The sequence below is a fragment of the Rhinolophus sinicus genome, chromosome 10 (genome assembly GCF_057876585.1).
Source record: "Rhinolophus sinicus isolate RSI-liver-muscle chromosome 10, RSI-T2T, whole genome shotgun sequence".
In the NCBI taxonomy this organism is placed as follows: Eukaryota; Metazoa; Chordata; class Mammalia; order Chiroptera; family Rhinolophidae; genus Rhinolophus; species Rhinolophus sinicus.
The window spans coordinates 12,853,099-12,879,550 of NC_142510.1; the positions used below are offsets into that span (position 1 = coordinate 12,853,099).

The window sequence follows — 26,452 nt, forward strand, 5'->3', positions numbered from 1 at the left end:
GACAACACAGAGCCACTGGGGATAAGGCTTTTGGGGGGCAGGTAGTCTGGGTCCCCAGGTTATAGGCTGGCCTTGCCCCTACCCCTCATCGTAATTGTGAAGGTGGGCAGGCTCAATCAGTAGTTGAAAAAAGATTCCCCACCGTTTAACCCCTTTGTGAATAAAACTTGCGCAGATCCTTAATGTATGAAACAGGTAATAGAATCCTAGTGATAAAAATATGTAAGTTCGCATTTCTATTTTAGACAATGAATTGTTATATATAATACAAGTACATGGTTTTTTATCCTTATGTGTAAGGTAAGCAGCAGTGTTGGGAGCTCAGGAACAGCAGGAGGGGGCTGTCAGGGACCAGTGAGAAAGAGGACATCTGTGCCAGGAAGGAGGGAGGCAGCTGTCAGTCTACTTTATTAAGTGCCGTAGCATCAACACAGGTCAGAGGAAGCGACAGGCTACATCTGGACACGGCCGTCTCGGGGGTTTCTGCTGAACAGGGATGACTGGCTGCCCAGGACAGAGCTCGCAGGGCCTCAGAGGCAGGGGGCCAGCCTGGCTTCTGTTCCCCACCCCCAGGAGATGCCCCAAAGTAGAGCAGGAGCCTTTGGGGAGGCCCCCTCCCTCCCACAGAGCTACAGCAGCCTGGCCTTGCGGGCCGCTCCACTCGCAGCGGGGAGAAGACACCCACCTAAACGAAGACAGTGAGCCTCGGGGCGAGAGGTGTGGGCGCCCGGAGCGGAGCTGCTTCCACAGGCCCAGGCCAGCAGCCCTGAGCAATACTGGCTGCTCCCAGTGCTATAGCCTGGGGGCTGCAGGGAGTAGGGGGGCCTGCACCCAGCTCAGCATCTGACCCGCACAGGATGCCAACAGGTAGAGGCTTTAGCATCTGGTTTTTATTGGTTGGTTGGTTGTTTTCTCAAACCCAGCATTTTAAAAAAAGTCACCTGAGGTGGTAGTTTCCTCACAGGTGGAGTTGGGGACAGGCCAGCAGTCACTGGGGAGGAGGGCGCCCATGTGGTGTGATGGGTCCTTCACACATAGTACCAGGCCAGGAGGCCAGCAGCCAGGGCCACAGTGGTGGCCAGAATGAACTGGAGGCCCGGCCTGCTCAGCACAGACAGGGCTGTTCGGAAGGGGCAGCCGCTGCCGTCCAGGGCACCTGCATGGCAGCAACAACAGGACACGGCATCAGCGGGGGCGCCGACACGCCTGCCCTGGGAGGGGAGCTCGCGGCAGACACGACCTACCTTTGTCCTGTCCAGCAGCATAGTAGGGGCATTTACGCACATCTCCTTTCCCATTGTGCATGGGGAGCCCGTCCTCCAGGGTCTCTTTGGCCAGCAAAGAGCCAGCCTGGTCCAGCTCATTGAACACCTGCAGGAGCAGAAGACCAACACCATCACTGGACTGCGTACACCCTGCTTTCCAAGCAAAGCCTGTGCAGGGAAGCTGGGGCAGGTCCAGTCAGGGCTGGCCACACTGGCCTGGCACTCTCCCTAGCACGAGCTCTGGGGGGTGTTGGCTGCTGACTGTAGTGGGTCTTCCCTAGGCACTGACCACACAGCCCACGACTGAAAACTCTCAGGGCGCACACATGAGCGCCAGAGCGCTGCCCAAAACCACTCTGAGCACTGGTAGTTACTTCCAGCCACTGGGTATTTTTAGCAAAAACCATAGGAAAAAGAATGTGGGAGAATGAGCCCCAGCAGGGCTCCTCCATCCAGAGTGGCCCCTGGAGGCCCAGACATCAGACAAGAGGGCTGACGGGCCTGTGGTCAGGCTGGTGCTTCACTCCCCTCGTGGCTGCTGTCCTGGCGCTGAGGGCTGGCCTGGGCTTGGGACAGAATCCGCCTCTACAGCCTCGGCCCCCATCTAAAGGGCACTTGTAAACTGAGTTATGCTCCTTGCTCTCCTTAATTCTCTCCTGAACTTTCCAAGCAGGACTTTTCATCGCAACCCTTGCTGAAAAGGAAGGGCTCCGTTCCTCAAGAGCAGAACTCTGGGATGAGAGGAAGGGAGACAGCGCTGGTCTCCGCCAGCCCACTCCTGCTGGGGCCGTGCCCGTCCCAAAACACCACACACAGGCTGTCGAGCAAACAAGGCGGAGCCAGCACTGGGCTCCCGACCGCAGACCTACGTGGCCCGGTGCCTCAGGCAGGCGGCAGCGCGTGTGTCCCCACGAGCAATGCCCGTCAGCAGCCCCGTGCGGCCCCCAGCGGTACCTGCATGTTGTACTCGAAGGCCTTGTTAGCCTCCTGCACGATCTTCTCCTTGGTCTTCAGGGTCAGGTCCAGGGCGTTCAGCCTGGCCCGGTAGAGCTGCTTGAACTGCTGTGCGTTGTCCACGTTCTCAAACAGGTAGAAGTGGGTCCCCTCCCCCGTGCTGGGGAGTTTCAGGGCCCGCTGGGCCACCTTCCTCAGTACCTGGCCCCCGGACAGGTCCCCCATGTAGCGGGTGTAGGCGTGGGCCACCAGCAGCTCCGGCTCTTTCTGGCCCACGTAGTGGATCCGCTCCACGTACTTCCGCGTGGCCTCCGAGCACTGCACCTGCGTCTTCCAGTCCTCACCGAAGAAGTAGAGCAGGTCCTTGGCGAGCGCTTCCTTCCGGTGCAGCTCCACGGGGAAGTACAAGGCGGCGAAGGCTGGGTGGTCCCGGTTGCGGTCCATCTCCTCCTCAAGGGCTGAGTATGTGAAGTAAAGTGCAGTCGTGGCCAGCTGTTGAGGGTGATGGAGGAGCCCATGGTCAAGGGCTGTGGGTCTGGCTGGCAGCTCACGAGCCCACTGCCCACCGCGTCCCAGCAGCTGGAGTCACAGACTCGAGCAGCACCCCCTTCCAATTCCCAAAGGCCCATTTTTATCAATTATTTCACACACCCAGGAAACGCTTACGTTTCTTAAAAGAAGGACAAGGTGAAGTCTTTGGCATGTGGATACTTTGCTTCCTGGACACCACTGTGTTACCCACTTCAGCCCTGAATACCACAGCCTGATGTCAAGAGAGTGCAGCGTACTGAAGGCCTAGCCTCCCCCTCGGAGCAGCTCCCGGGACTGAGGCCACCAACCCAACCCCGTCCGTGACCAAGGCACAAACCTTAAACAGCTCCTTCCTGATGTTGCCTTTCAAGAAATCCTTGACAAACTGGGTGTTTTCTGCCCGGTCATGTGCTTCCTTGGTCCCTTCCTTCAGGAGCTCCGAGAGGTCGGCCATTCTGCGGAGAGACGGGGCGTGTGTGTGTCTGCCTGCTGCTGGCGGCAGGGGCTGCTCAGACACGCAACTCCAGCACAGATGCAGGGTCTTGCTAGGGAACAGCGCAGGCACATACAAGTCTGCCCCCGAGGGCCTTCAGCGACACTGTGGTTGGATGACTGTGGATGACTGTGGGCTACTCCTCAACAGCACTGTCTCTCTGAACCACCCAAGTGAAGGAGGCTTTGCTTCTGTGGCCACCCAGTGCCTGCAGAGACACACCTCTAATGCCAGCACAGTATCTGCTGGCTTCTCCAGGAAGACCAAGCGCTGGGCACATGTCTCCCAGAATCCATGCCGTGGTAAAGGACTGGCTGTGGCTCTCCGAGGGTGGCCTGGCTACCTTCCTCCCTCCCACCATGGATCCACAGCCTCTTCAGGACTACATGTGGCTGAGCCCACACGTGGGATGAAAATGAGACAAAGGCCAAAGAGGTTGGAGCCACGTGTGCTACTAACAAAGTTACACAGGATGGTCTTGTGCTAAAAGGTGCCAATACCAGACAAGGCAAAGACTGCATGGCCCTAAGGAGGGTGGCACTGGGCATGGGCTCACGTGTGTCCACACAATACATCCACTAGAGAGAGAAAAACTTGGCCTCTCACAGCCCAGCCTCTGCTGGCTTCTTTAGATTAGCTCGTATCACCCATGTGCTGAGAAGTCATTTAATACTAGCAACTATTTCAAGGTATAAAAAAGAACTTGGCCAATGTCAAGGTTATAACGCGTGGATAATAATGAAGAACAGGCCCCAGTAACTTGAGGCTTAGAATGAACTGGCCCCACCCAATAAGCAAACCCCCTGGAGCTGGAGTTGCTCCCACCTTCTAAGGGTGGAAGGCACTGGAAAAGGTGCCAGCTTTGCCTCTGATTACCCTTTCTCACCCCAGATGATGAAACGCTTATGGTTTTCAGACGAAAGGAGGACCAGGAACACCATCCAATTGTCCTGCCTCCGTGGTGGACGCAAGGAGAATGCTGAGAGTCCACAGTGCGTCTGAGGCCCCTGCTGTGCCAGCCAGGCGTTCCGGGGGCCACAGCAGCACAGCTCCTGACTGCACCCTAGTGCCTGAAGCACATACAGCCAAGTGTGCTGGGCACGGCAGGCCCTGGGCCCCCCTGACTCAACACGGCCAGCCCCCATCACTCACCTGGTGTGGTTTTCTCTTTCTGGGGCCCCGGAGCTCTTTTTCTCGGACTCGTCCACCCCCTCTGAGGTCTCCAGTTCCACTGACATCGTTGCCGTGTGCTTCTTGCTGCCTTTATTCCTCTGGTCCTATACAGACACAAGGAACCAGTGACGTGGCGCCCACAACACTCACTTCCCCAAACACCTGCCGGCTCTGCCCTCTTCTGAGTCATGTAACTGAGGAGTCACCCACATGCCTCTGGGGTGTTTTCTTTAGAAATCAAGCTCTGCTGTTACTAGGACTGTATCTGAATAGGGACAGAATTGGTGGATTAGGTAATAGCACTGTATCGATGTTGAACTTGCTGTTTTTTATAATTGTACTGTGATTATGTAAGAGAATGTCCTGTTTCAGCAAGTACATACCGAGGAATTCAAAAGTAAAGGGGCACACCATCTGTAATTTAGTCTCAAATAGTTCAGAAAGTGTGTGTGTGCGTGTGAATATTCACGGGGGGAGGGAGGACATGCGCAAGTAAAGCAAATGAGGCAAAATGCTGATGGCGAATCTGGATAAAAGGTACACAAAGCTGTATTCTTACAATTTTTCTGTACGTTCAAAATCATATCAAAATTAAAAGTTACCGAAAACATAAAATAACAAAGAAAACATCATAAAGCTTAAAAACAAACAAACTGAAAACAACAGTGCAGCAGCTCTGCTTTGGCAGCAAGCGCATCTGTGTGGCCTGTCGTACCATGAAAGGCGGGGTGGCCCCATGCAGGGGGCAGCAGAGCAGGGCACTAACTGGACCATTAAGCCAGGCCGTTGGGATTAGCTCCACTTTAAAGCAGGGCAGCTCAAAAGGCGCCCGACAACCTACACTGAGTCACCAAGCAAGCCGGCTCCAGACTCTGCTGGGCTGAAGGAAATAACACGAGTTGGCCAATCAGTTCCCGCTGCCTGCTGCCAGGACTAAGCCTCCGTCAGCCAGGGAACTACGGTCCCACAACACGATAAGCTCATCCTCTACCCCTGGAGGCCTCCGCTCCGCCAGCACAGACGGGCAGCCCTTCTGGGGACTTGCCAGATGAACAGCAGCACAGTTGCACCAACAACTAATAAAGCAGCTCCAAAATCAGAGCTCCCAACACTGGGACCAAATCAAGTCACGTACCTCCACCAGTGGCTATTTACTGAGCATTTTCTATGTGTTCCACCCAGAAACAGGTATCAGTGGGGACAAAGAAGTATAAGAAATGTTGCTTCAAAGGTATATAAAGAAAATAAAAAGCAACCTCTGTCTCACCCCGCAGATATAACCACTGTTAATGTGTTGATACACATCCTTCCTGAGTCTTCTCTAGGCATATAGGTCCATCTGTGTTATCTTTTGGATGCTACAATGATTTGCTCAGCATGATCTTGCAGAACCTTCTCTTCTTGCCTTTAGATTTTGCATTTATACAATGGGATTAATGATAGAAAGGATTAAGTGAGAACACAGAAGGTAAGGCTTTTAGCACAGTGCCCGCCACGTGGTAAGCACTCAGTAAATATTAGATAGGATTGTTTGTACTTGGATTTTGATTGAGGCTTACTGACGTTCTCCAAGAACTCTTAGAAAATGAATAGCAAAAAGCAAAATAAGCCACAGAGAAAGTATCACCTATATGTGGAACAGAAAAAAAAAAAAAAAAAAGGTTGACGTCATAAAAACAGAGTAAATAGAACAGTGGTTGCCAGGGGCGGAGGAGGGGGCAATGAGAAGAGGTTGATAAAAGGGTACAAATTTTCAGTTATAAGACAAATAAGGTCTGAGGATCTAATGAATAGCACGGTGACTAATAGCTGATAATACTGTATTGCATAATTGAAATTTGCGGAGAGAACAGATCTTAAACATTCTCACCAAAAAAAAAAAGTAAACATGAGGTGACAGATGTGTTAATTAACCTGATTGTGGGAATCCTTTCAAAACATGTGTATAGCAAATTATCACATTGTAAAAACAAACAAAAAACAACAAAAAATACAACAACAAAAAAATGAAAAACAAACAACAAACACACAAAAAAAAAAGAAAAAAATTATCACATTGTATACTTTAAATATATTTTTATTTGTCAATGATACCTAAATAAAGCTGAAAAATAGGAAAGAAATAGAATATATAGACCGTATGACCCAGCAATCCCTCTCCTGGGTATCTACCCAAAAAATCTGAAAACATTTATCCATAAAGACATGCGTGCTCCAATGTTCATTGCAGCCTTATTTACAGTGGCCAAGACATGGAAACAACCAAAATGTCCTTCGATAGATGAATGGATAAAGAAGTTGTGGTATATATACACAGTGGAATACTATTTGGCCATAAGAAAAGATGAAATAGGACCATTTGTGACAACATGGATGGCTCTTGAGAATATAATGCTAAGCGAAATAAGTCAGACAGAAAAAGCAGAGAACCATATTTCACTGATATGTGGTATAGAAACCAAAAACAAAAAAAAACACAAGACAAACAAATGAGAAACAAAAACTCATAGACACAGACAATAGTTTAGTGGTTACCAGAGGGCAAGGGGGTGGTAGATGAGGGTAAGGGGGATCAAATATATGGTGATGGAAAGAACTGATTCTGGGTGATGAACACACAATGGGATTTATAGATGATGTAATACAGAATTGTACACCTGAAATCTATGTAACTTTACTAACAATTGCCACCCCAATAAATTTTAAATAATATATATATATATATATATATATATATATATATATATATATGGAAAATGGGACCTTCTCTTGACTCCAAGTCAGATACACTCCCCTCTCCCATAATGCTGCTGAACTGGATGGAGCATGGCGTCCAGAATGCAAAGGCAGGCAGTCATCACGTGGAGAGAAGAGCATTTAGAGAGGCTTCCTGGAGAAGAGAAAGCTTACCGAGGACCCTCAACGACAGACAGGATTTGGCGTGAGTGAGAGGAAGGCGTCCAGATCAAGGAACAATGTGAACAAAATTGAAATGGGACAGACCACAGAGATGGCGTAAGGCTGCCCACCTATGCATCCTTTCATCGAGAGAGCAGCTGCAGAACAAGCCCACACCAGCTTGTCCACTCTGACCTTGTTTGACAGACTCTTTTAAGAAAGAACATCTTAAAAAAAGAAAAAGAACATCTGAGCTCCACATCCTTGGGGACCCCGAGAGCCAAGATCTGTCCCCAGCTGCTCAGCACTCAGACGGCAGAGGAGTGTGTACTGGGATAGGAGCTCCGGGCGGCCCAGAGGAGGAGAGGATGCAGTGAAAGGGCCCAGAGCCTCTATAAACAAGTGGCAGCTACGCTTGGCCGTGCTGAGGACACACCCCAGGCACCTAAGGACTGCTTACAGGTGAAATTGAAAATAGGCAAAGGCAAGAACAAGTGCACTCTGGTGGCCTAGATTATCAACTGTAACTTAAGTGAATTCCTGCATCTAATTACCAGGCTACACAATAGTAACTGTGTATGTGATTCAATCTGATCATTAGTTTTGTGATGGTAACTGCACGTAGTCTTGCTCAAGCAACAAGCCTTGTACTTCTCTTAAAAATACAAAAAGGGGAAGGGAAAGCAGCTTCCATGTGTGCCACTTTGGCATTTCGTTTTTCTCAGCAGCACTTTGTGCCAGAGACACCTCAGGCACAGCCTCTGCCCACCCCCTTCAACCTCAGTCCTGCCTGAGAGCTCTTAATTCCATCCTTCCAGCTCACAGGGGACCCAACTCTGGCCCCAGGGGCAGGGCCACAGCTGTTTCACTGCTGTAGCTCCACAGGCCCAGAAAATAATCCGTTCTCAACAAACACCTGTTGGTTAAAAAATCCAAAGGAAAGAAGGCAGGCAGGCAATGGTCTCATGCATACTGACAACAATATGCAGTTTTTTTCCTGTGGAGGAGTTTTCTGCAGAATTGCATGGTTTTATTAACACAAATACAATGTGCACACAGCTGTCTATATTCATTTTCTTTGCTGCGCAGCCTGGCACTGGGGTTGGTGACTCTGATGGCCAGCTGGGCTGCTCTTTGCACAATGGCTTTATGGCTCTTTGAGGAGCCGTCTGACGATCTCAGCACAGTACGAGTTTTGCTCCTGATGCTGAGGACCAGGCCCTTCCGAAAGCCCCTGGCAGCACGTGCACTTTCCGGCTGCTGCCATCACCAGTGCTGGGCAGAGGTCCGGCCCCGGGATCTTCTGCGCACCCACTCTCAGTGCCTCTGGGCTTCCACCAGCGATGCTTAATTTTGATATGTGTGTCTGACTGTGCCGGACGGACTTCTTGGTCCTCTTTCTGATGATCTTGGGCTTCACGAGGAGTCTGAGGGCGGCGGCCATGATAGCGAGCGGGAGATGGCTGCCACCTCTGTAGGCAGCGCCAAGGAAGAGCAACAATATGCACTTTTTAAAAACCACACTGAAAAGCAGTCTGCTGTCCACTACACTTCAACAGTTTTCTCAACTCAAAACATGAGGTAACAGTTTTGCTTTGAAAGCAAGATACCAGCTTATCCCACCCCGGCAGCAAGAATACTGAGTCCTTAACATGGGCTAAAAGCAGAGGGTGAAAAACATTCTTGAGAAGGCTCAGCACACTCAGCCCACACAGGCTGGTGCCAGGGAAGGCACCCTCTGTCCATCCCTGTGGCCTGGTTACTGTTCCTCAAGGAGTGGCCACCTAGTGTGGCATTCAGAAGCCACCTTGCAACGTCAGAAACAATTCACTTCATTCCCCGAAAAGCTACATGTCCACACTTAGTCTAGCTGACATCTACACTTGAATCTTTTTTTCTCTTTGCAGGAACCACTGGAACCTCTTGAAAATCGAAGGCTAAATCATAAACGTAGAAACTTTCTAGACTTCAACCTCTCATTATCAACAAGAAGCTCCCCTGCCCCCCTAATGCCCCCCCCCCACCAAAAACAACACAAAAGATTTCACTCTGGGAAATACACTTACAAAAGTATTAATAGTACTCTGCACCAAAATGATCAGAAGCCATACGTAAGTTAGACAACAACACAGGGCAGGACTGCTCAAGTGACAATAAACAATGGAATCCTGGCACAGCTGTGACAAATTGATGACAGGCTGCATCCACACAAGAAAAAGCCTACATCAACTTACGTGGTTTAAAAAAGGACCCAAAATGCTGGCGACAACTATGTGCAAAAGTATGTAAGTGCACTGACGACAGAAAGGGAATTTGGAAAGCCATGAATGTTATTTGTTGTACTTTTTAGCCAACTGGCTCCTCCTTTTACATCAAGTGGCTCAATTATCTTGATAAGGAGGGGAAGCAAGGGAGCTCTGTCTCCCCTCCCCCACTTCCCCTCCTTATTAAGAGAAGCTGGACCAAGCAAACCAGCTAAGCCCCTGCACTGCACTAACTAATCAACAGGAAGTCCCCTGGGCCCTTTCCCTGGCTCCTGCTCTTCCAAGTTCCAGAAAATTTGATCTGCACGGTCTCTCTCTCTCTTCCCGAAAACGGTGAGCCTCTTTATAAAACCTGCCTCCACAAGTCCATAATTCCTGTGCTCCTAGCTATTCGCCGGACCACTACTGGCTTTCACTCCCACACCTGAGCCGCTAGAAGTGGCAACAGCCCCCTAACCACCAATGTTCCTTCCAGCAGACCCAGAACACTCATTTGAAAGCCTTTGCCTCTGGTAAACTGCACATCCAGCAAATCTCAGACAGTCAACTTAGTGTACTGTTGCCAGATGGAAACAATCTGCAAGGAGGACATTATCACTCATCTGGTGATCCAAAAAGGTGCAATAAAGACTTCACCTGTAATAATTCTTTTTTTTAATTCGTATTCTTTTTCTTTGCCCTGGAAAATTGAAGGAAGGGAGCAGATTGCTGAGCTCCGGCAGCACTAAAGAAGAAGCGGAAGGAAAGGCAGGGCGCCCAGCTCCCTGGAGTTAGAACAATTATCCGAGGCTTCAGTGACCAGCTACTGTGCCTCCACCCTCACCAGATGCCCCTCAACATGGGCCAGTGTTGTTATCCCACATGCGCACAGGAGGAAACAGCCAGAGGGAAAATAAGTGGCTGCTTCGACTCCTGCACTGGGTCCCCGCAGCTCCCGTCCCCAGCAAATGGCTGCGGTTTGACATCAGGAGTCCCAGCCTGCTTCCTAGAAGGCTGTTAGCTGCTCAGAGTTCACTCCTGTATAGAACTGGCATCACATTAATAAAAGGCAATTATTCTTTGGCTTCCACAAGTGCCCTTGTCCTGTTTCCCCAGTTAAAACAGAAGCTTCCTATGGGAAAGATCTCAGATTGTTTCTGAGTCCAATACCATGTTCCAAATCATAGCCCAGCACCCTGGGGAGTCACCAACCTGAGTTATAATTGTTACAGATGCACAGATGGAATGCTTATTGAGAACTTGCTAAAGGAAGGGAGGAGTGTGTGGATAAGAAAATATTGGTTGAATTCTAAAATACCAAGTAAAATAATTAAAATTTTAATTGGGTACTGTCTCTAAATTAACTGGTATGAAAGCTGGTTTTATCTTTCTTCAAATCTGACTCCCTTCTTTCCTCCCTCCCTCCCTCCCTCCCCTTCTTTCTCCTCCCTCTCCACCCCCTGACTCTTTCTTATGGTCTGGATTTTCTAACTAATGACTTGTTTATATTTCTCAGGCCTCTGAGCTGCTCAGGCCATTCTCACCCCTCAAGGCCCAGCTAGGCTAGCCCCCCATTTATCCACCTATGCTGTGTTTTCTGTTACTCCCTGGAGTCTACCGCTCCCCTCTCTGGGCTCCAGAAGGCCCAGGGTCTCCCCTGAAGTCCGTGGCCTGGCTGCTCTCTCAGCATCAGAGCTGTGTCCCCCAGCACCTTTCTGAGCCCTCCACACAGGCCCAGATCCACAAGAGCTCAGCCTGGCCCAGCAGGCTGCTTCGCACCAGGCCTGTGAGGGCTGGGGCTCCTTTTCTTAGCCAGGGTTGGAGGTAATGAGCCCTCTGGTTTCTCCATCTGAACGCAGGCCTCTAGTCATTGGTGCAGCTTCCTTCCCACAACGTGCATGCGTGCGTGTATGTGTATGTGTGTACGTGTGTGTTTTCTCCACTCTTGAGGCTTAACAAATACCTTTCAATTGTATGTCTTTGTTTATGATCTCACCCCACCCACTTATATTGTAATATTCAGGATGGTCGCAGTGCAAAAGTGATGTATTACTTCTCACAGAAACCATTTGTAATATGTGCCCCATAAATGTTTTTAGTGATAAAACAAGACTACAAGAATCCCAGACTCCCTCTTTTCTGGATTATAGGCTCTGTTCCTTCTCTTTCTAGCACCTAAAGGCTTGTCACCTTTAAGTGAGACTATGTTTCTGTGTAACAAGACCATAACCAGGCCAAGGCAATTCTTAATGGTGCCACATACTCCCATCAGGCCTCAGCAGATACAAACAGCAGGTGGGTTGTTTACCCATCACTGAAGTTCTGTTCTGAATGTCTGTCTACAGAAAGAGTAAATTCTAACATCCTACTTATGACACTACATGTGATCTAGGGAACAAAGAATGCTGGGGCTACTGTGGAGGGAGGAAGCCAGGGGCAGGAAGGTGCATCTCTTCAGAGCCTCCAAATCTCTCTGGCTCTCTCCATTTTTCACCTGTAAAATGGAACAAATACCTGCCCTGTGCTCTGATGCTGATGCTGCAAGAATACTGGGAGGATCAAATAAAAATAACCGTGAAACCACTTTATAACAAATGTCAAGCTATACAAACATTACAAAAGGAAATGAGAATGAATCCAGAGCTGTTTACTTGCTGGTCTTATCCTAGGAGACACTCCCGGCAAGCTTTGCAGTCCTTGCGACAGATCCTGGCAATGGGGGAAGAAGCCCTGTTCCAAGATGCAGCATGAAGATGAACTTCTCCTTAGCACTGTTTAAATTCCAGCACTTTTAAGGGTATACTCCATACCAAGGGCCAGTTTTACATCTTTCCAGCAAACAGATGTGCTGAGGAGGTGTGGGGACAGAGCCAGGAGTGGTTTCCAGGCTCTCGGTCTCATGTGGAAAGGTGCTGGCTCAGGTAGTAAATGGCCATCAACTGGGACTGCATGGCCATCAGCTGTGGCTAGTTGGCCGTCAGCTGTAACCAGTGAGCCATTGGCCACTAATGTAACTGCCGTGGCTACACTAGCAGCAAATGGGGGCTAGCAAGAAGATGGTAGCTGAGCTAGCAAGCGCGGATTGCAGAGAGGCGCGGGGTACAGAGATATGACTCCCCTATCTGTGGCTCCGTGGGTATTCCTTTTTGGTCTCACCACATCCTGCGTTCCTATGTGGGGAGCGGGAGCTGAGACCCCGCATGACACCTGCATGACAGGAGGTGCAACCTGTTTTCTGCTTTAGGTAAACAGCCACTTGACTGGCCCTGGCCTGCTCCCCGACCTGATCCCAGGGAGGTCACTTCTGGGCTCCAACTTACTGTTGATTATTGCTCTAGACCCAGCTCTCCTTTGGGAATGGAAAGGCAGCTGGGCCCTGCACAAAGGGCATGGTCTTTAGAGCTAGAAACATATGGGTTTGAGATCTCGAGTCCCAGTGTGTAGGAGCTCCACGGCTGGAGGTAAGCCATACTTCTGGAAAGGCTATGTTTCCTCATCTATAAAACAGTAACAAAATTCTCTCCGCTCCACATTCTCAAGCGTGCTGTGTGGACTGAGCTAATGTGTGCAGTAGTGTCTCATAAAATGTAACGCTTCCTCAAATGCTATGACCTCTTACTAAGAAAGTTGTTGGCAAAAATGAGCAGCTGGGTGATTATGAGACTGGGGAGGAATGTGACATCCAGTGACTCCACAGATGATTCTGAGCAGGTCACACCTGAGGACTTCTGACTCAGCGCTCATCCTCTGGCAGCATTAGGAAATGGGAACACCTGTTCTTTCCAAGGGCAGACACGTGACCACTGCGGCTAGAAAATCCACATTACAAATGCTGTTTGATGCTGGGAGCAGCAAATAGAGTGAATCAGCTCTAACTTAACAAGGCACTTGGTAAGAGGGGCCTCCCAAACCCATAGCATCTAGGTCAACAGCTTCTGATTTGACAGAATAAACCGCCTGAGGTCTCCTCTGCAGTCTGGCGCTGCCACTCCTCAGGAAATCTTACACACAAGCTTCACCCCTTCCTTTTAACCACGGGCTGAATTCAGTCCCACATTCACTGAATGGAGGACTACTGACCTCTTGATGAAGAGCAGTACAGACGAGGAGTCCTGGAAAAGTGGGGACTTGAGGGATACAAAGCTCTTGCATCGGATTTTACTAAACACAAACTTGCACATTTGGACAACAAGTGACCAGAAAGCAAAACCACTGATAACTAGTCTAAGGGCACTAACCTCTTAGTAACCTCAAAAACTGACACTGCCCAGGAAATCTAAGACTTCTCCGCAGGCTTTTCCTCCTGGGGAGGGCGCATGCTCATCCCTCGCTCAAACATGATCAAAGCAGACACCAGGACAAAACCTGAACAACAAAAGGGCTCAGAGAAGGGGCGAGAGTCTGCTGGTGCTGGTGGGGACGATGCGTCCTGGTAAAGAGCACTTTCTACTTCGAATGAAATAGATACAAGACGTGACCAGTTCCCCGAGTGCCACCCCACCTTACATGAGAGGGCCGGGTCTCAGGGCTGAGAAGAGGAAGACTCTGTAGTCCCATGAAAACCACCGGGGGCGTGGAGGCTGAAGCCCTGACTGAACTCTAAAGTGGCCAGGCTGGGATTTTATAAGAACAAAGCCTGGGCACCAGACATCTCACAAGCCTGGTTGTTAACAAAGGGGAGACCGCGGGTCATCCCGAAGTACCACCAGCAAAAATTATTCCAAATTTGGAACAACCTTAGAAGAATGTGTCCTGTGGACTAACTAGAGTCAGTCTCATTTCCTTTCACTCAAAGTGCAACAATTGTCAGCTTCTCTCACAAACGACAACTAGGAACAGCATTTGAGGGTAGAAGGAGAGAGAGGGTGATTAAGATGCTTCTGCTAAATTTCCATCTTGGAAAACCTAGAAGTGCTATGAGCTCCCAGGAGCTTTCCTCTTTACAGCCTTGCAAAGCTCGATGGAGCCCGATGGAGCCTTAGCAGCGTCCCCACACGGACGGAAGGCTGTCAAGTTCACCCAGGAGCGGGCAGTGCCCAGGAAGAGCACAGACAGGTCTAACAGACCTGGGCACGCCACGCCAAGTCACTTTCAAGCAGCGACCTACTGACTATGAAGAAACTAAGATAAAGAGAATTAAGTAATATGGCCAAGGTCACTCAGAGTTAGCTGTCAAGGAGGGACCAAGCCTGAGTCCTTCTGAATGCAAGGTGACGCTTCTCATGTCCCCAGCTAACATGCAAGTGAGATGAACATGATGTCACCACAGACTCCTAGCAACATGGCGATGCTCCACTGCATTAACACATGCAGTGGAGGGGTTTTCTAAACCCGAGTGTCACTGTGAGTGTTTTTCATGAAAAGTGGGCTTAATCCTATGATTCTAAGACGTACGTACCTGCTTAGCCTCCCATTTGAAGATTCACAAGCTGCTGCTGCCCATTCCTGCAACACTCACCTTGGCTCGCTCAGGTTACACAGCAACTGGAGAAGGCTGTTTCCTGGCGAGCCTGCTTTTGTTAACTAGCAGGGCAGGCCAAGGCTGGAGACGTTGGTCTCAAAGGGGGGGATGGCACCCCCCCACACCACTCAGCTTCTGAAGGGAAGTGGCCAGACCTGGGGGACTTTGGTAGACAATAAGGCCAGAGGCTCGGGGACACCCCTACATCAGGGGAGGTCACAATTGGGTCTGCATATCTCTATAGCACCCATTGCCATAGCAACTACAGGAAAACTAAAGATCTGGTTTCAAGAATTTGAAAGCGTGTCCTCCATGTATTGAGTGTTTAAAATCTCTTCAGTCCTGTCTGTCTACTGAAAATGTATTGTCTTGAAAACAGTAGTGTGATGGATAGGAAGTTTGTCACCACAAACATCTTATAAGATTAGCAACTCCACAGGCCAAGGCACTGGTCAATTTAACGAGGTGGCTCCTACTGTGTTTCCCTGAAAATAAGACCTAGCCGGACCATCAGCTCTAATGCATCTTTTGGAGCAAAAATTAACATAAGACCCGGTCTTGTTTTACTATAATATAAGACTGGCTATAACTTAATATAATACCAGGTATAATACCAGATATAATGATACAATACAATATAATATAATATAATGTAATGTAATATAATAAGAGCGGGTCTTATATTAATTTTTGCTCCAAAAGACGCATTAGAGCTGATTGTCCGGCTAGGTCTTATTTTCGGGGAAACAGTATATCTCAGTGGACCAGTCGGGGCTCTTAATGTGTTTCCACAGGCCTACAAAGTAAGGTTATTATTCCCAGGCTTTCTCACAATGACTGCGTAGATTCTGGCAATGGGGGAGGGGTGGGTGGGTGGACCGGTGGAGTGGGGGCAAGGAAACAAGCCCAGACCAAGAACCAAGAACCGGTAACTCCAAGAGGCTGGCCCCATCCTGCACAGGCTCAAGTCTATGGCAGCAGCATCTACTGGACTTTCTCAGAGCAACAAGCTCAGCTTTTTTTTTTTTTTTTTTAACAAATTACATACTTGCAACACTCCTCAACACCACACTTAAAAGGCAGAAAAATCAAAGTGGCACAGTGATTACTTAGCAAAAAACGCCCTTAAACTCTCTCCAGATACTCAAGCTCTTCCACCAAGCCTTCTAAGATGGAAGGGAAGACATAGCAGATCCAGTGTTACTCTGCCTGGCCTATCTGTGAAGTTTCCACAGCCACGTACGTGCTTTACTTTCTTGATCAGTATGAAATTCCCAGGACACAGCCTCCCCATGCAACAGCTGCTGGCAGTAACTCAGTGTCTGTGTAAGTGCCATATGTGACTGTTACTTTAGATACAAATGAAAGTCTTTGTATTTCAGTATATATCCTATGACATGGAGACTGAACCCCTCTATCTGAAAGTTTCTAGAAGATGGGTTCGATAAGATGGGTTCCAATGAGTCTAACAGCAGGCCCGTGCAGACGTCCTTTCTGCACAGCACACTGCCAAGGAGCTGATGTGACACCAAAGGAGTTAAGGCAATGACGGGACTGCGTGATGCTCTCCAGAGCCACCCTGCAGTAGGCAGCCAGCAAACACCGTGTTTCCCCCAAAATCAGACCGGGTCTTACATTAATGTTTGCTCCAAAAGACGCATGAGGGCTTATGTTCAGGGGACATCCTCCTGAAAAATCCTGTGGGCTGATTTTCCGGTGAGGTCTTATTTTCGGGGAAACACGCTATTACCTGAACTGAGCCCAGCCAAAAGAAAACCCACTGGCCACACAGGCTGCGAGGCAGCTCGGAGATGTGGTGAAGGCACAGGCTTTGGTCAGGCACAACTCTGGTTCTTCCACGTCCCAGGTGGGTGGCCTTGGACCAGCTACCTAACCTCTCAGAGTCTGTTTCTTCATCTGTAAGGATAGTGATAAATGTGCAAAGTTCGGTATGAGAATTAAATGATATAAATTACTAATAAAACTGACATCATATGATGCTAATTAATACACTAAAGAAAATGTCACTTAAAGTTTAAAGTTAACAAACGTTCCCATATACTTTTAGACAAGAAATGGAAATACCCCTGTCTCTATGAAAAGCCATTTATAGGGGCGGCTGGGTGACTCTAACGAGCGCGAGCTCTCAACAAGGTTGCCGGTTCTATTCCTGTGGGAGGGTGGGCTGTGCCCCGGGCAACTAAGATTGAAAACGAGGACTGGACTTGGAGCTGAGCTGCGCCCTCCACAACGAGATTGAAGGACAATGACTTGAAGCTGATGGGCCCGGGGGAAGCACACTGTTCCCCAATAAAAAAATAAAATAAAAATAAAAATAAATTTAAAAAAAGAAAAGCCATTTATAGGCAATCAAATCTGTGCTGGGGCACAGACTTTGAGCTGAAGCCTCACTATGAAAAACCTCTGTTTTCTTTCTTAAAACAAGAAAGGAACAGGAAGACCTTGGAATTTCTAGCAAAATAAATTTTGCAAAAGACCTAAAAGATGATCACCATAGTTCACGCTCTTTCAAGGAATCTCTGAACATGAGTTAGGTGAAGGTTCCTTTATGCTACAGACGTCAGGATGGGGGACAGCACATTACTGTTTTTCTGTAGAGCAGCTCATCACTATAAACAAAGGTTGACATAACTGAAATTGTTACTTGATACTGTGATACACCTAATTTCGTTGGTATCTCATGACAATAACCCCCAACCCAGTGGTTCTCAACTGCGGACATTTTGCACCCCAGGGGACATTTGGCAATGTCTAGAGGTAGGGAGTGGGGCGTGCTCGTGGCATCTAGTGTGGGTCGAGGCCAGGGGTACTGCCCAACATCTCCCACTGCACAGAAAGCACAAGCACAAGTGCACATACCCCCCCCACCACCACAAACAACTATCCAGCCCAAAACATCAATAGCACTGAGGCTGAGAAACCCTGCTCGCAGGTCAGAAGCAGTGCTAAGGTAGCTCAGAAAAGGACAGGAGTCTAACACTCTTCTCATCCCTTTGTTCGCTTACAGAGAGAAAAGGTGAGATTTGTTTGGGCAGGATGCTTCACACTGCCCGGCACACCTTTTGCAAACATACTTTACAGAGATTTCGGGGGAAACTGAATTTCCACCAGAAAACAGAAGAAGCTGTTAGTAGGTGGGGCTACTTGGCACTGTCCACAGATGACAATGAAAAGGGTCACAGTACCTTCCTGGGAACAGGACTGATTTGTATTTGGGTCCTTCAGAGGCAAAACCTTTAAAGCAAGGTCCATAATGAAGCCTCTGACTTTCTGTATTTACTAACTTCTTTGTGGAATGAAACAAAAAACTGGGAAAAATCTCATTATCATGTGTTAGTCTGATATCTAACTGACAAGTAGGCTAAGTATCAGGAGAACTAAGTTCTACTACCAGGTCTGCACTAGCTGGCTATATTACATGACTTCCCTGCAACTCCACGGTTCTCATTTATAAAACGAGAGGCATTTCTCAGTGAGCTGCAGGCAGGATGGCATTTGACAAAAGGCAGAACAGGAAAAGCTGTGGGCTTCCCCCACCCATTTCAGCCCCAGCCGCTGTCCTATTCCTTGCTATAGTTCCTCTGAAAATGAGGTTGTGCTGCTTCTAAAAATAAGGCCTAGAAAACAATGAGGTTGATGATGTTGGAAGCCTGGTTATTACATCAAGAGCTACCTAAGGAAGCCTTTTATGATCTATTATAACACGTGTGTCCTGTCATAGTATAATATTTATTTGTTTACATGTCCGTTTTCCAGATAACAACTCATTTATCTTTGTCACCTACGGCCCAACACAGGACACCCACTTAATCAGGGTTTGCTGAGTGACTGGATGATTTTCATAACGCAAGGTATTCTCAAAATCAAGGTATTCTCAAAGAGCAGATGACAAGTTAAAAGTGAATCCTAGAAATAAGAAAAATGGCTGGCTAGTGAGTAAGCATTTTTGAGCACCATTGTTATTGCAAACATTACTGCTGACAGGGGTGGGGGCGAGAGACTGGTCTTATGGGGGGGGGGAGGAACCAAGCATGTGATGCTTTGTGCTCAAATAACTCAGTTTCATATTTGAAGAAGAAATGTTGCATTGCATTGGTTTTAAACTGGCTTCCTTACATTCCACAGATACAGCTACCAAGAACACACCTTTTAGATTTAATTTTAAGGATTTTGAAAGCCTGTATAAGAGCAGAACTGCTTCCCCCACCCCCACCCCCTTTTTTAAAGAAATGGATAGGCAAAAGTTTAATAGTCACAGTAACAAACGCTTGCCAGCGCTCCTCCACCTACCCAGGCACAAGCCATCTGTTACTTCCTTCACCTCTATGAAAAACCTTTATCCCCAGTTGGCTTTAAAGAAGAGATTCCCAACGTTTTCTTCTTGTTTGTTACTCTAGGGGAGGGGTCAGGCAATAGCTGTAGAATCTCATAACAAGCCCACATCCTGCCTCTAAAGCACATTTTGGAGGAAATACATCAATGTATTAGGTTGTCATTATCTCAAGGGGAAAAAGCAAAATGCTACAGTGATGATTTATTAAAAACAAAGAAAAAACGAAACAGCAGTTTGCCGCTGTAAAAATGAATAACTTCCTATGTCAGGGGGCAGCCCCCACAAACTACATGAATTAAAGATACATGAAATGGGTGCTTCTAACTCCCAAGAGGTCCCCGGAACTGGTTAAACGTCATTGTCTCTATTAAGTGACAATAGAAACAATCAATAATCATTATCAAGAAGAAATTCAAATAGCCCAGAACACCTACTGTTGACTAAGGACATAATTAGGCAGTAATGAATGAAAAACTTAGGAAAAAAGAAGGTACACAAGACAGGGAGGGCAACTGTGGAACAGCTAGCTGAGAGGCCCAGAAAGGCAGAGAATCCTACGCTCCAGGGCTCTTAGGGCTCAACCAAACCCCACACAGAAGGCCAACGCAAAAGCCAAGTGCAGTGCTTGGAGCGTCCATAGTTAAAGTGGTGGGGGAGGGCTGGGGACTCAGGAGCTCAGCTCGCCCAGCAGCCTCGGGAACTCTGAGCTCGGCCTAGTTTGACGGCTGTGGCCCAGGGGAGCCAGGACACTTGCTTTGAAACAGACAGCTTCCATTTCCCATGGCACGTGCTAAGTGACGACAGCTCTAGGACAGTCTCTCCGGCCTGGTGTGTCCAAAGCAGCAGAGTGAAGCGGGTACTGGATTTGTCATGGTTCCCAAACCTGCCCAGGGTTTTCTAGCTACTGGGCCAGGGCCCCATGTACTCTTTCACACCTTGTTTCCAATAGTCCAGCAGCTTCTTGAAAATGTCCTGACCTTCCAAAAAGCCTGTGGTTTGTGTGTCTTCAACTCGCCCCATTCCCAATACTCCTTCTTAGCCCAAACTCTGTATCAGTCACAAGTGACTGTAAGGTCCCTGAGGACAGACCTGGAGCCTCACCCCTACTAGTCAGGGAGGGTGTTTAGTTGCCCCGTTTCTGGGAACCAGATTAGAACACCGTGTGTATGTGGGAACATGCTGTCCTTTGCACAAGCACTCAAGCAAGTCTCATGACAGTTGGTGTTCGGTGAAAGACTTTACAAAGGAATCCTAGGGTTTCTGTCTCGCATCTTCCACTCAAATACCGCCTCATCTAAAGATACAATGCAGAGAAGTGTACTTTAGAAGATGGGTAGGAACGGTATTTGCCAGAACAGAATAATCATTAGCTTTTTTTTTTTCAGTTGCAAATCCCTTTGAAGGCTTCGGACTCCCCCCAGGACAATCACACACACACAAGTGTTGCCTATGCCATTCCAGAGCAACCAGGCCCCTACAGTTCACCTGTGGGCCCCAAATTCAGGTTAAGAATCCCTATTCTAGAAGAGTCTCTTTATGAGAGACAGTCTCTGTGGGTACCATCTTGTAGGTCAGACCCTTCCCTGAGTGCTTATTAAAGAGAGGAATCCCCTTTCTTTGGCCTCCTTCCCTCTTTTCTCTTCCGACTCTTTAACCTAACCCCAGTGGGTTCAAGATCGCCTGTCTTTTCCATTTCTCAGCTACTCACTTTCCGGACCTCCAAGAAGACTGAGTGTCAGAATGGTAATCATAAACCTTACGAAGTAATTTTACTGTTTCCCGTCCCCAAGGTGACTGCCAACTCCTAGTGAGCAAGGACACGCTGGGTTTGTTGCTGTTTTTGCACACCCCCTCACTGCCAATACTCTGCACACCATAGAGGCAATCCATGCCTGCCAAATGGGCACATAGCAGTGCTTCTTTAGCCTTCTACGTTTAGGCATTTGCACTTGAAAATTAGCTTCTTTAAAATCTGGGCTGATGCCCTGGAAAAGCCAAATGTAAAGGCAAGAAAACATAACGTACAGCAGCTAGTCACTGCACTTTTGACTTTGCAAACACAAAAAGGCTTACCAACAGGACAAACATGACATTGAGCACAAACACTTGGAAATTTTGCTGAGGTTGACAGAAACCCAAGTGTGTGGTAGAGGAATGGAGTGTTTCAAAAGTTATCTTCTGATTCGTGGGATACATGCTATCACTAAGCAAAAAGAAGGCCCGACTCTCCCCTTGCCTTCCTGTAGAAAAAAACCCAAGGAGGGAAAGTTTAAGGCCACTTCAGTATGGCTGCTTTTCTCATTTGCCTTCAAATACTACTACCTAGATCACTCTCCCAGCCCACACTCAATTTTGCTTACTAATTCTTTCTCTTTGCCTGCCTGCCCTCCTCCAGACTGCCCTGGAAATAGTTCCAGGTGATAACAGTTCCTCTGCAGCAGCCTGTAGTGGTCTTGCCAGAAAAAACAGCAGGTCCAGTGTCTAATGAAGGGGATGGCTACGTTTAGGCATGTGACATGCCATATTCTCATCAACAAATATTTATATTGTTTATGGGCCCTGTGACTACAATAAGGCATAAGACCATGTAGCTTCAAGTAGCTTTCAATCTAGAGAGAGAGAGAAAGAGAAACAACACAATAGGTGTATGTACCATAGTAGAAATATAATTTTGTGCAACACAGACAACAGTGCTGAAGATACAGCCTTGTGTTCCAGATTTTCCAGGACAGTTCTGATTCAAATATGCTGTCCCAGCAATCAAGTCCCTCAGTGTTACCTGTATGCTCCAACTATGGATACGAGTGTTTGGCATAAAAAACATTATCATCACAGTGACCGATGAGGCAGGCCAGCCAACTGGCTTAGCGAAAAGCATGATGGCAGATTGTTTACTCATGTTAGTGCCTTCCCACAGCCTTCAAGCAATTTTGAGATTGAATACAAGACAGTGAAACTTGAGTTTTCCGAGACTGAGATAACTCATCAGGAGAAAGGCAGGAAGCTGGGAGTATTTAGAAATAGGCAGGTGGAGTGCAAGACACCTGTCTCTGTTACACCATTCTTCTCCAAAGCCCTTATAAAGTTAGAGAACTATAACAATAATTAGGCCTATGATACTCCTGGGAAGGAAACAAATCTATTCGTGTGACAAAAATTAATTTTTTCGCCTAAACAGAGAGAAGAGAGTATCTTCTTTGTTGGCCTCTGGTGTATAAGCTGACAGCAGTTATTGCCAAGGAACAATCACCCCTTTCTTTCCCTTCTGCTCTCCCTTTCCTCATGTATCATACTCCTCTACCCTCCTGCCAGTCCACTCTCTCACTGGACAGCCTGCACATTAGACAACGGCGCTCCAAACAAGAATCACATGAGAAACTGTAAAAACACAGATTTCTAAGCCCAATCCTAAACTTAGCGAAACAGAAATGTTTGGGAACCCGTCTCGTATCAATAAGCAGCACTCAAAGCACCAAAGACTTTAAGTCTCATCTAGTGCTAACCTAATTTTTCAGATGCAGAAACTACAGCTCAAAGGGTTTCAATGTTTTTCCTATGGTCAGAAATATACCACCACAACTTCCTTTTTTGGGAGAAGCAAACTATTTGTTTTTCACTCTAATGTAAATGAATATATATGTATTTGGATACATACACATACCTGTGAAACAAAATTGTCTAGTGTTGAATAGCTGTTTGTGAGTGAAAAAACGGTTACAAATTGATCAATTAGCTTAATTTTGTACTTAACAATTCAACCATTTTGAAGTACAAACAAAAAGTCAGTGTATCTGTAGGCTTTACACAGGGTGAGATACTCAAGCATACGTTTGAAAAAAAGAACTCTCCTTAACATCACATCATTGAACAGTGAGAATAAGGGAACAATCAAATCAAGTCAGACAATGGGGGAATCACAGGTTTTCCTCTTCACATCCCCAGTTCGATGAGGTCACTTAAACAGTGTGTGTTTCCAAGGCCCCTCAAATTCCCACACTCTCACCAGTGTTCTGGCTTAGGCACTGTATTTGAAAACTTTGTCCAATTTCACCAAATAAGCTTGTAAATGCCCAGTTAAGCTGTGAGCTCCTGGTAAGCTTGTGATGTTTTGTCTTGCGATGTTTCTTGAAAAAAAAACTAATGAATAAAGCACAGATTTACTAATTTCCTTATCCCCCTCCTCCCAGAAGAAAAACTAAAATATGGGAGCTAAAATTTTAATCAAAACACACTGGTAAAAGCCATACCAGAAACTCATCTACGTACACAAAATCAGTAAGCTCTTGTTTCTTCCTACTTGGGAGGACAGGCTAGAGGGGTGGGAAAGACAGTTTAAATCACATAATCCATCTCCAAATTCTACAAGGCTGTTTAGGAAAGAGCATCCCATCTGGTCAGAGACCACCAAGTTCAAGACCAACTGTGCCATCTTCTTGGTTGCGGGAGGCAGATCAATTCACTTAACCCCCGTCTCATCACTAACCCCACTGACAAACGGGAAAACGATCACAGGGTTTTGAAAGGGGCTGAGAGTGAGAAGGCTTCCTGAATTGTAGAGGACTATGAGATTTTTTTTTTTTAAATCATGCTCCGCCTTGTCTGGTTCACAGAGCCATAAACAACACAATAACGATGACGGCCACAGGCCACAACAACACGTTCCTCAGAACCAATTTAAATGGCACGGCAGACAGGCCTTGTGCAACGACTGTGCAAGGCGGTCATGGCAGCTCCTACCGGGCCATTAATAGACCCAGACCCCTGTGCTTATGAGGTGACAGGTAAACTCCCCGCCCAGGCTAACCGGCTGCCCCTGGCGTTGATCCCTCCCAATCCGACCTGCACCAGGGCGGCCGCGGGTCACTCATGAAGTCATCAGAGGGGCTGAAAGGGCCCTTCTGACTAAGGTGAGTCAGGAGGAGGAAAGGCAGCGCCACGGCCCAGCACGAGCCGCCACGCCGGGTACCATCTCCGGCGCTGGGGCGGTCCGAGTTCTCGCAGGCCCGAGATGGACAGACGTGTCGGCTAGGCCGTCAGAAGCTACAACGTCCGCCGAGAACGCCAGGTCACCGGCTGCGACCTCGGGGTCACCGCACCCAGCGCAGTCACGACGCCGGGAGGGGGGTACCCAACGGGGCCCAACGCCAAGGGGCCTCAAGGGTCTCCCCGGCCCTGGAAAACTTTGTCTACGAAGCGGGGTTCCCCCACGCCCGACTCCCTCCCCGCTCACCCCACTTCCGCCGCCCCCCGCCCGGGCCCGCCGGGTCTCCCTGAGGCCGGCGCCGGGGGCGCAGCGGGCTGCGGCCGGCGAAAGGCAGCTCCCGAAGGCCCAGGCCGCTCGGGGCCCGCCGAGGAGCCCGAGGGAAGCCCCGGGATGGCGGGGGCCACTCACCAGCCGCGGGTCAGTTCGGCCGTCCGTCCGTACTGCGTCCTCCGGTCAGGCTGTGACTCCCTCAGGCGCCACCGCTGCAGCTCGGCGCGCAGGAGGGCGCGAGGGCGGCCCGACGTGCCCACGCAGCGGGGGCGGGGCCTGCGGAGGCCACGCCTCTGCGGCGGGCACGTGGCTCCTCTCCCGATGCCGAGGTCTGCGAGTTAAGTCGGGGTGTATCTCAATGTTGTCAACAATAAGAGCAGATGTTTCTGAGGACGCCTCTGGGCTACGCGCCTTTCTTGCCCGATGTCACCACCTCTTCAGGCTCATCTCCCGCAGGGCTCCACCTGCCCTTTCTGTTCTAGCCATAATGGCTTCTCGTCGTTTCCTTAACCATCGGACTGGCTACCGATTGAATGACGGGTAACGCCGGTGTTGGCAAAAGTGTGGGAAATCTGTGGTGTTTGTGGGAGTTATTGGGTGTCCACGAAAGAAATTCCAAACCTAAAGAAAGGTTTAAAGAGTTTATTAGAGGCAAGGTTTTGGAGCTAGTCCCTGAAGCAAACTCGCAAAGGGTTCAGATAATGCTCTGAGGAATAGCAGTTTTGCAATTTATTTTGCACGTTAGACTCAAAGGAGAAAACCTAAGAAAGGTTACATGAAATCCACTGGTGGCAGATTAAGGAGATGGGAGAAAGTAAAGCAGGAAAATTTATGGGACTGGATAAAAGGTAAAGTGGAGATGCATGTTTCTTTTACATTGGTGGGTGCAGGATAGTGAGCGTTTAACATCCGTAGTTTACAGAGGTACTGTCATGCGGGGTGTCATGCAGGGTGTCATGCGGTGTCTCAGCTCCCGTTCCCCACTTAACAACGCAGGACATGGTGAGGCCAAAAAGAAACACCAAGGGAGCTATGGATAGGGTGCCACTGTATTCTTGCTGGCAGCTGGGTTGGAGACACAGGAAGTGGGATCCACATGATCTGCAATCCGCCGTCTGCTTCTCTGCCAACCCACCAATGAACATAGGGGTGGATATATCTTTTAAAATTAGTGTTTTGGATTTCTTCGGATAAATACCCAGAAGTGGAATTGCAGGGTCATAAGGGAGCTCTATTTTTAATTTTTTGAGGAACCTCCATACTGTTGTCCATAGTGGCTTCACCAATTTGCAATCCCACCCCAGGCGTAAGGGTTCCTTTTTCTGCACATCCTCGCCAACGCTTGTTTGTTGATCTAATGATGACAGCCCTTCTGACAGGTGTGAGGTGCTAGCTCATTGTGGTTTTAATTTGCATGTCTCTGATATGAGTGATGTTGTGCATCTTTGCATATGTCCATTGGCCATCTGTGTGTCCTCTTGGGATGAAATATCTGTTCAGTTCCTCTGCCCATTTTTTAATTGGATTGTTTGTGTGGGTTTTTTTTTTTTTTTTTTGGTGTTAAGTTGTATGAATTCTTTATAAATTTTTGGTAGTAACCCTTTATAGGATGTATCATTGGCGAATACCTTCTCCCAATCAGTAGGTTGTCTTTTTATTTTGTTGATGGTTTCTTTTGCTGTGCAAAATTTTTTTAGTTTGATATAGCACTTAGGTATTTATTTTTATGATCAAAACATCTTGTGTAATTACTTTCAGTTATTGAGCTTGTCAGGCTTGCCAAGGTAGCCCCCTTTTTATTCACATGGCTTGGAAGGAGGGACAAT

General features: G+C 48.1%; 1 protein-coding gene across 1 annotated transcript; it reads right to left on the minus strand.

The window, feature by feature from the left end:
* Positions 1-383: 383 nt before the first annotated feature.
* On the minus strand, positions 384-24,903 carry HMOX2 (heme oxygenase 2). Its single transcript, XM_019756426.3, has 6 exons — positions 24,765-24,903; positions 4,396-4,520; positions 3,088-3,205; positions 2,220-2,711; positions 1,245-1,371; positions 384-1,156 (listed from the first exon to the last, which is right to left on the minus strand). Exons 2-6 carry the CDS (start codon positions 4,479-4,481, stop codon positions 1,029-1,031), a joined length of 951 nt encoding a protein of 316 aa, XP_019611985.2. The 5' UTR covers positions 4,482-4,520; positions 24,765-24,903; the 3' UTR covers positions 384-1,028.
* Positions 24,904-26,452: the final 1,549 nt, after the last annotated feature.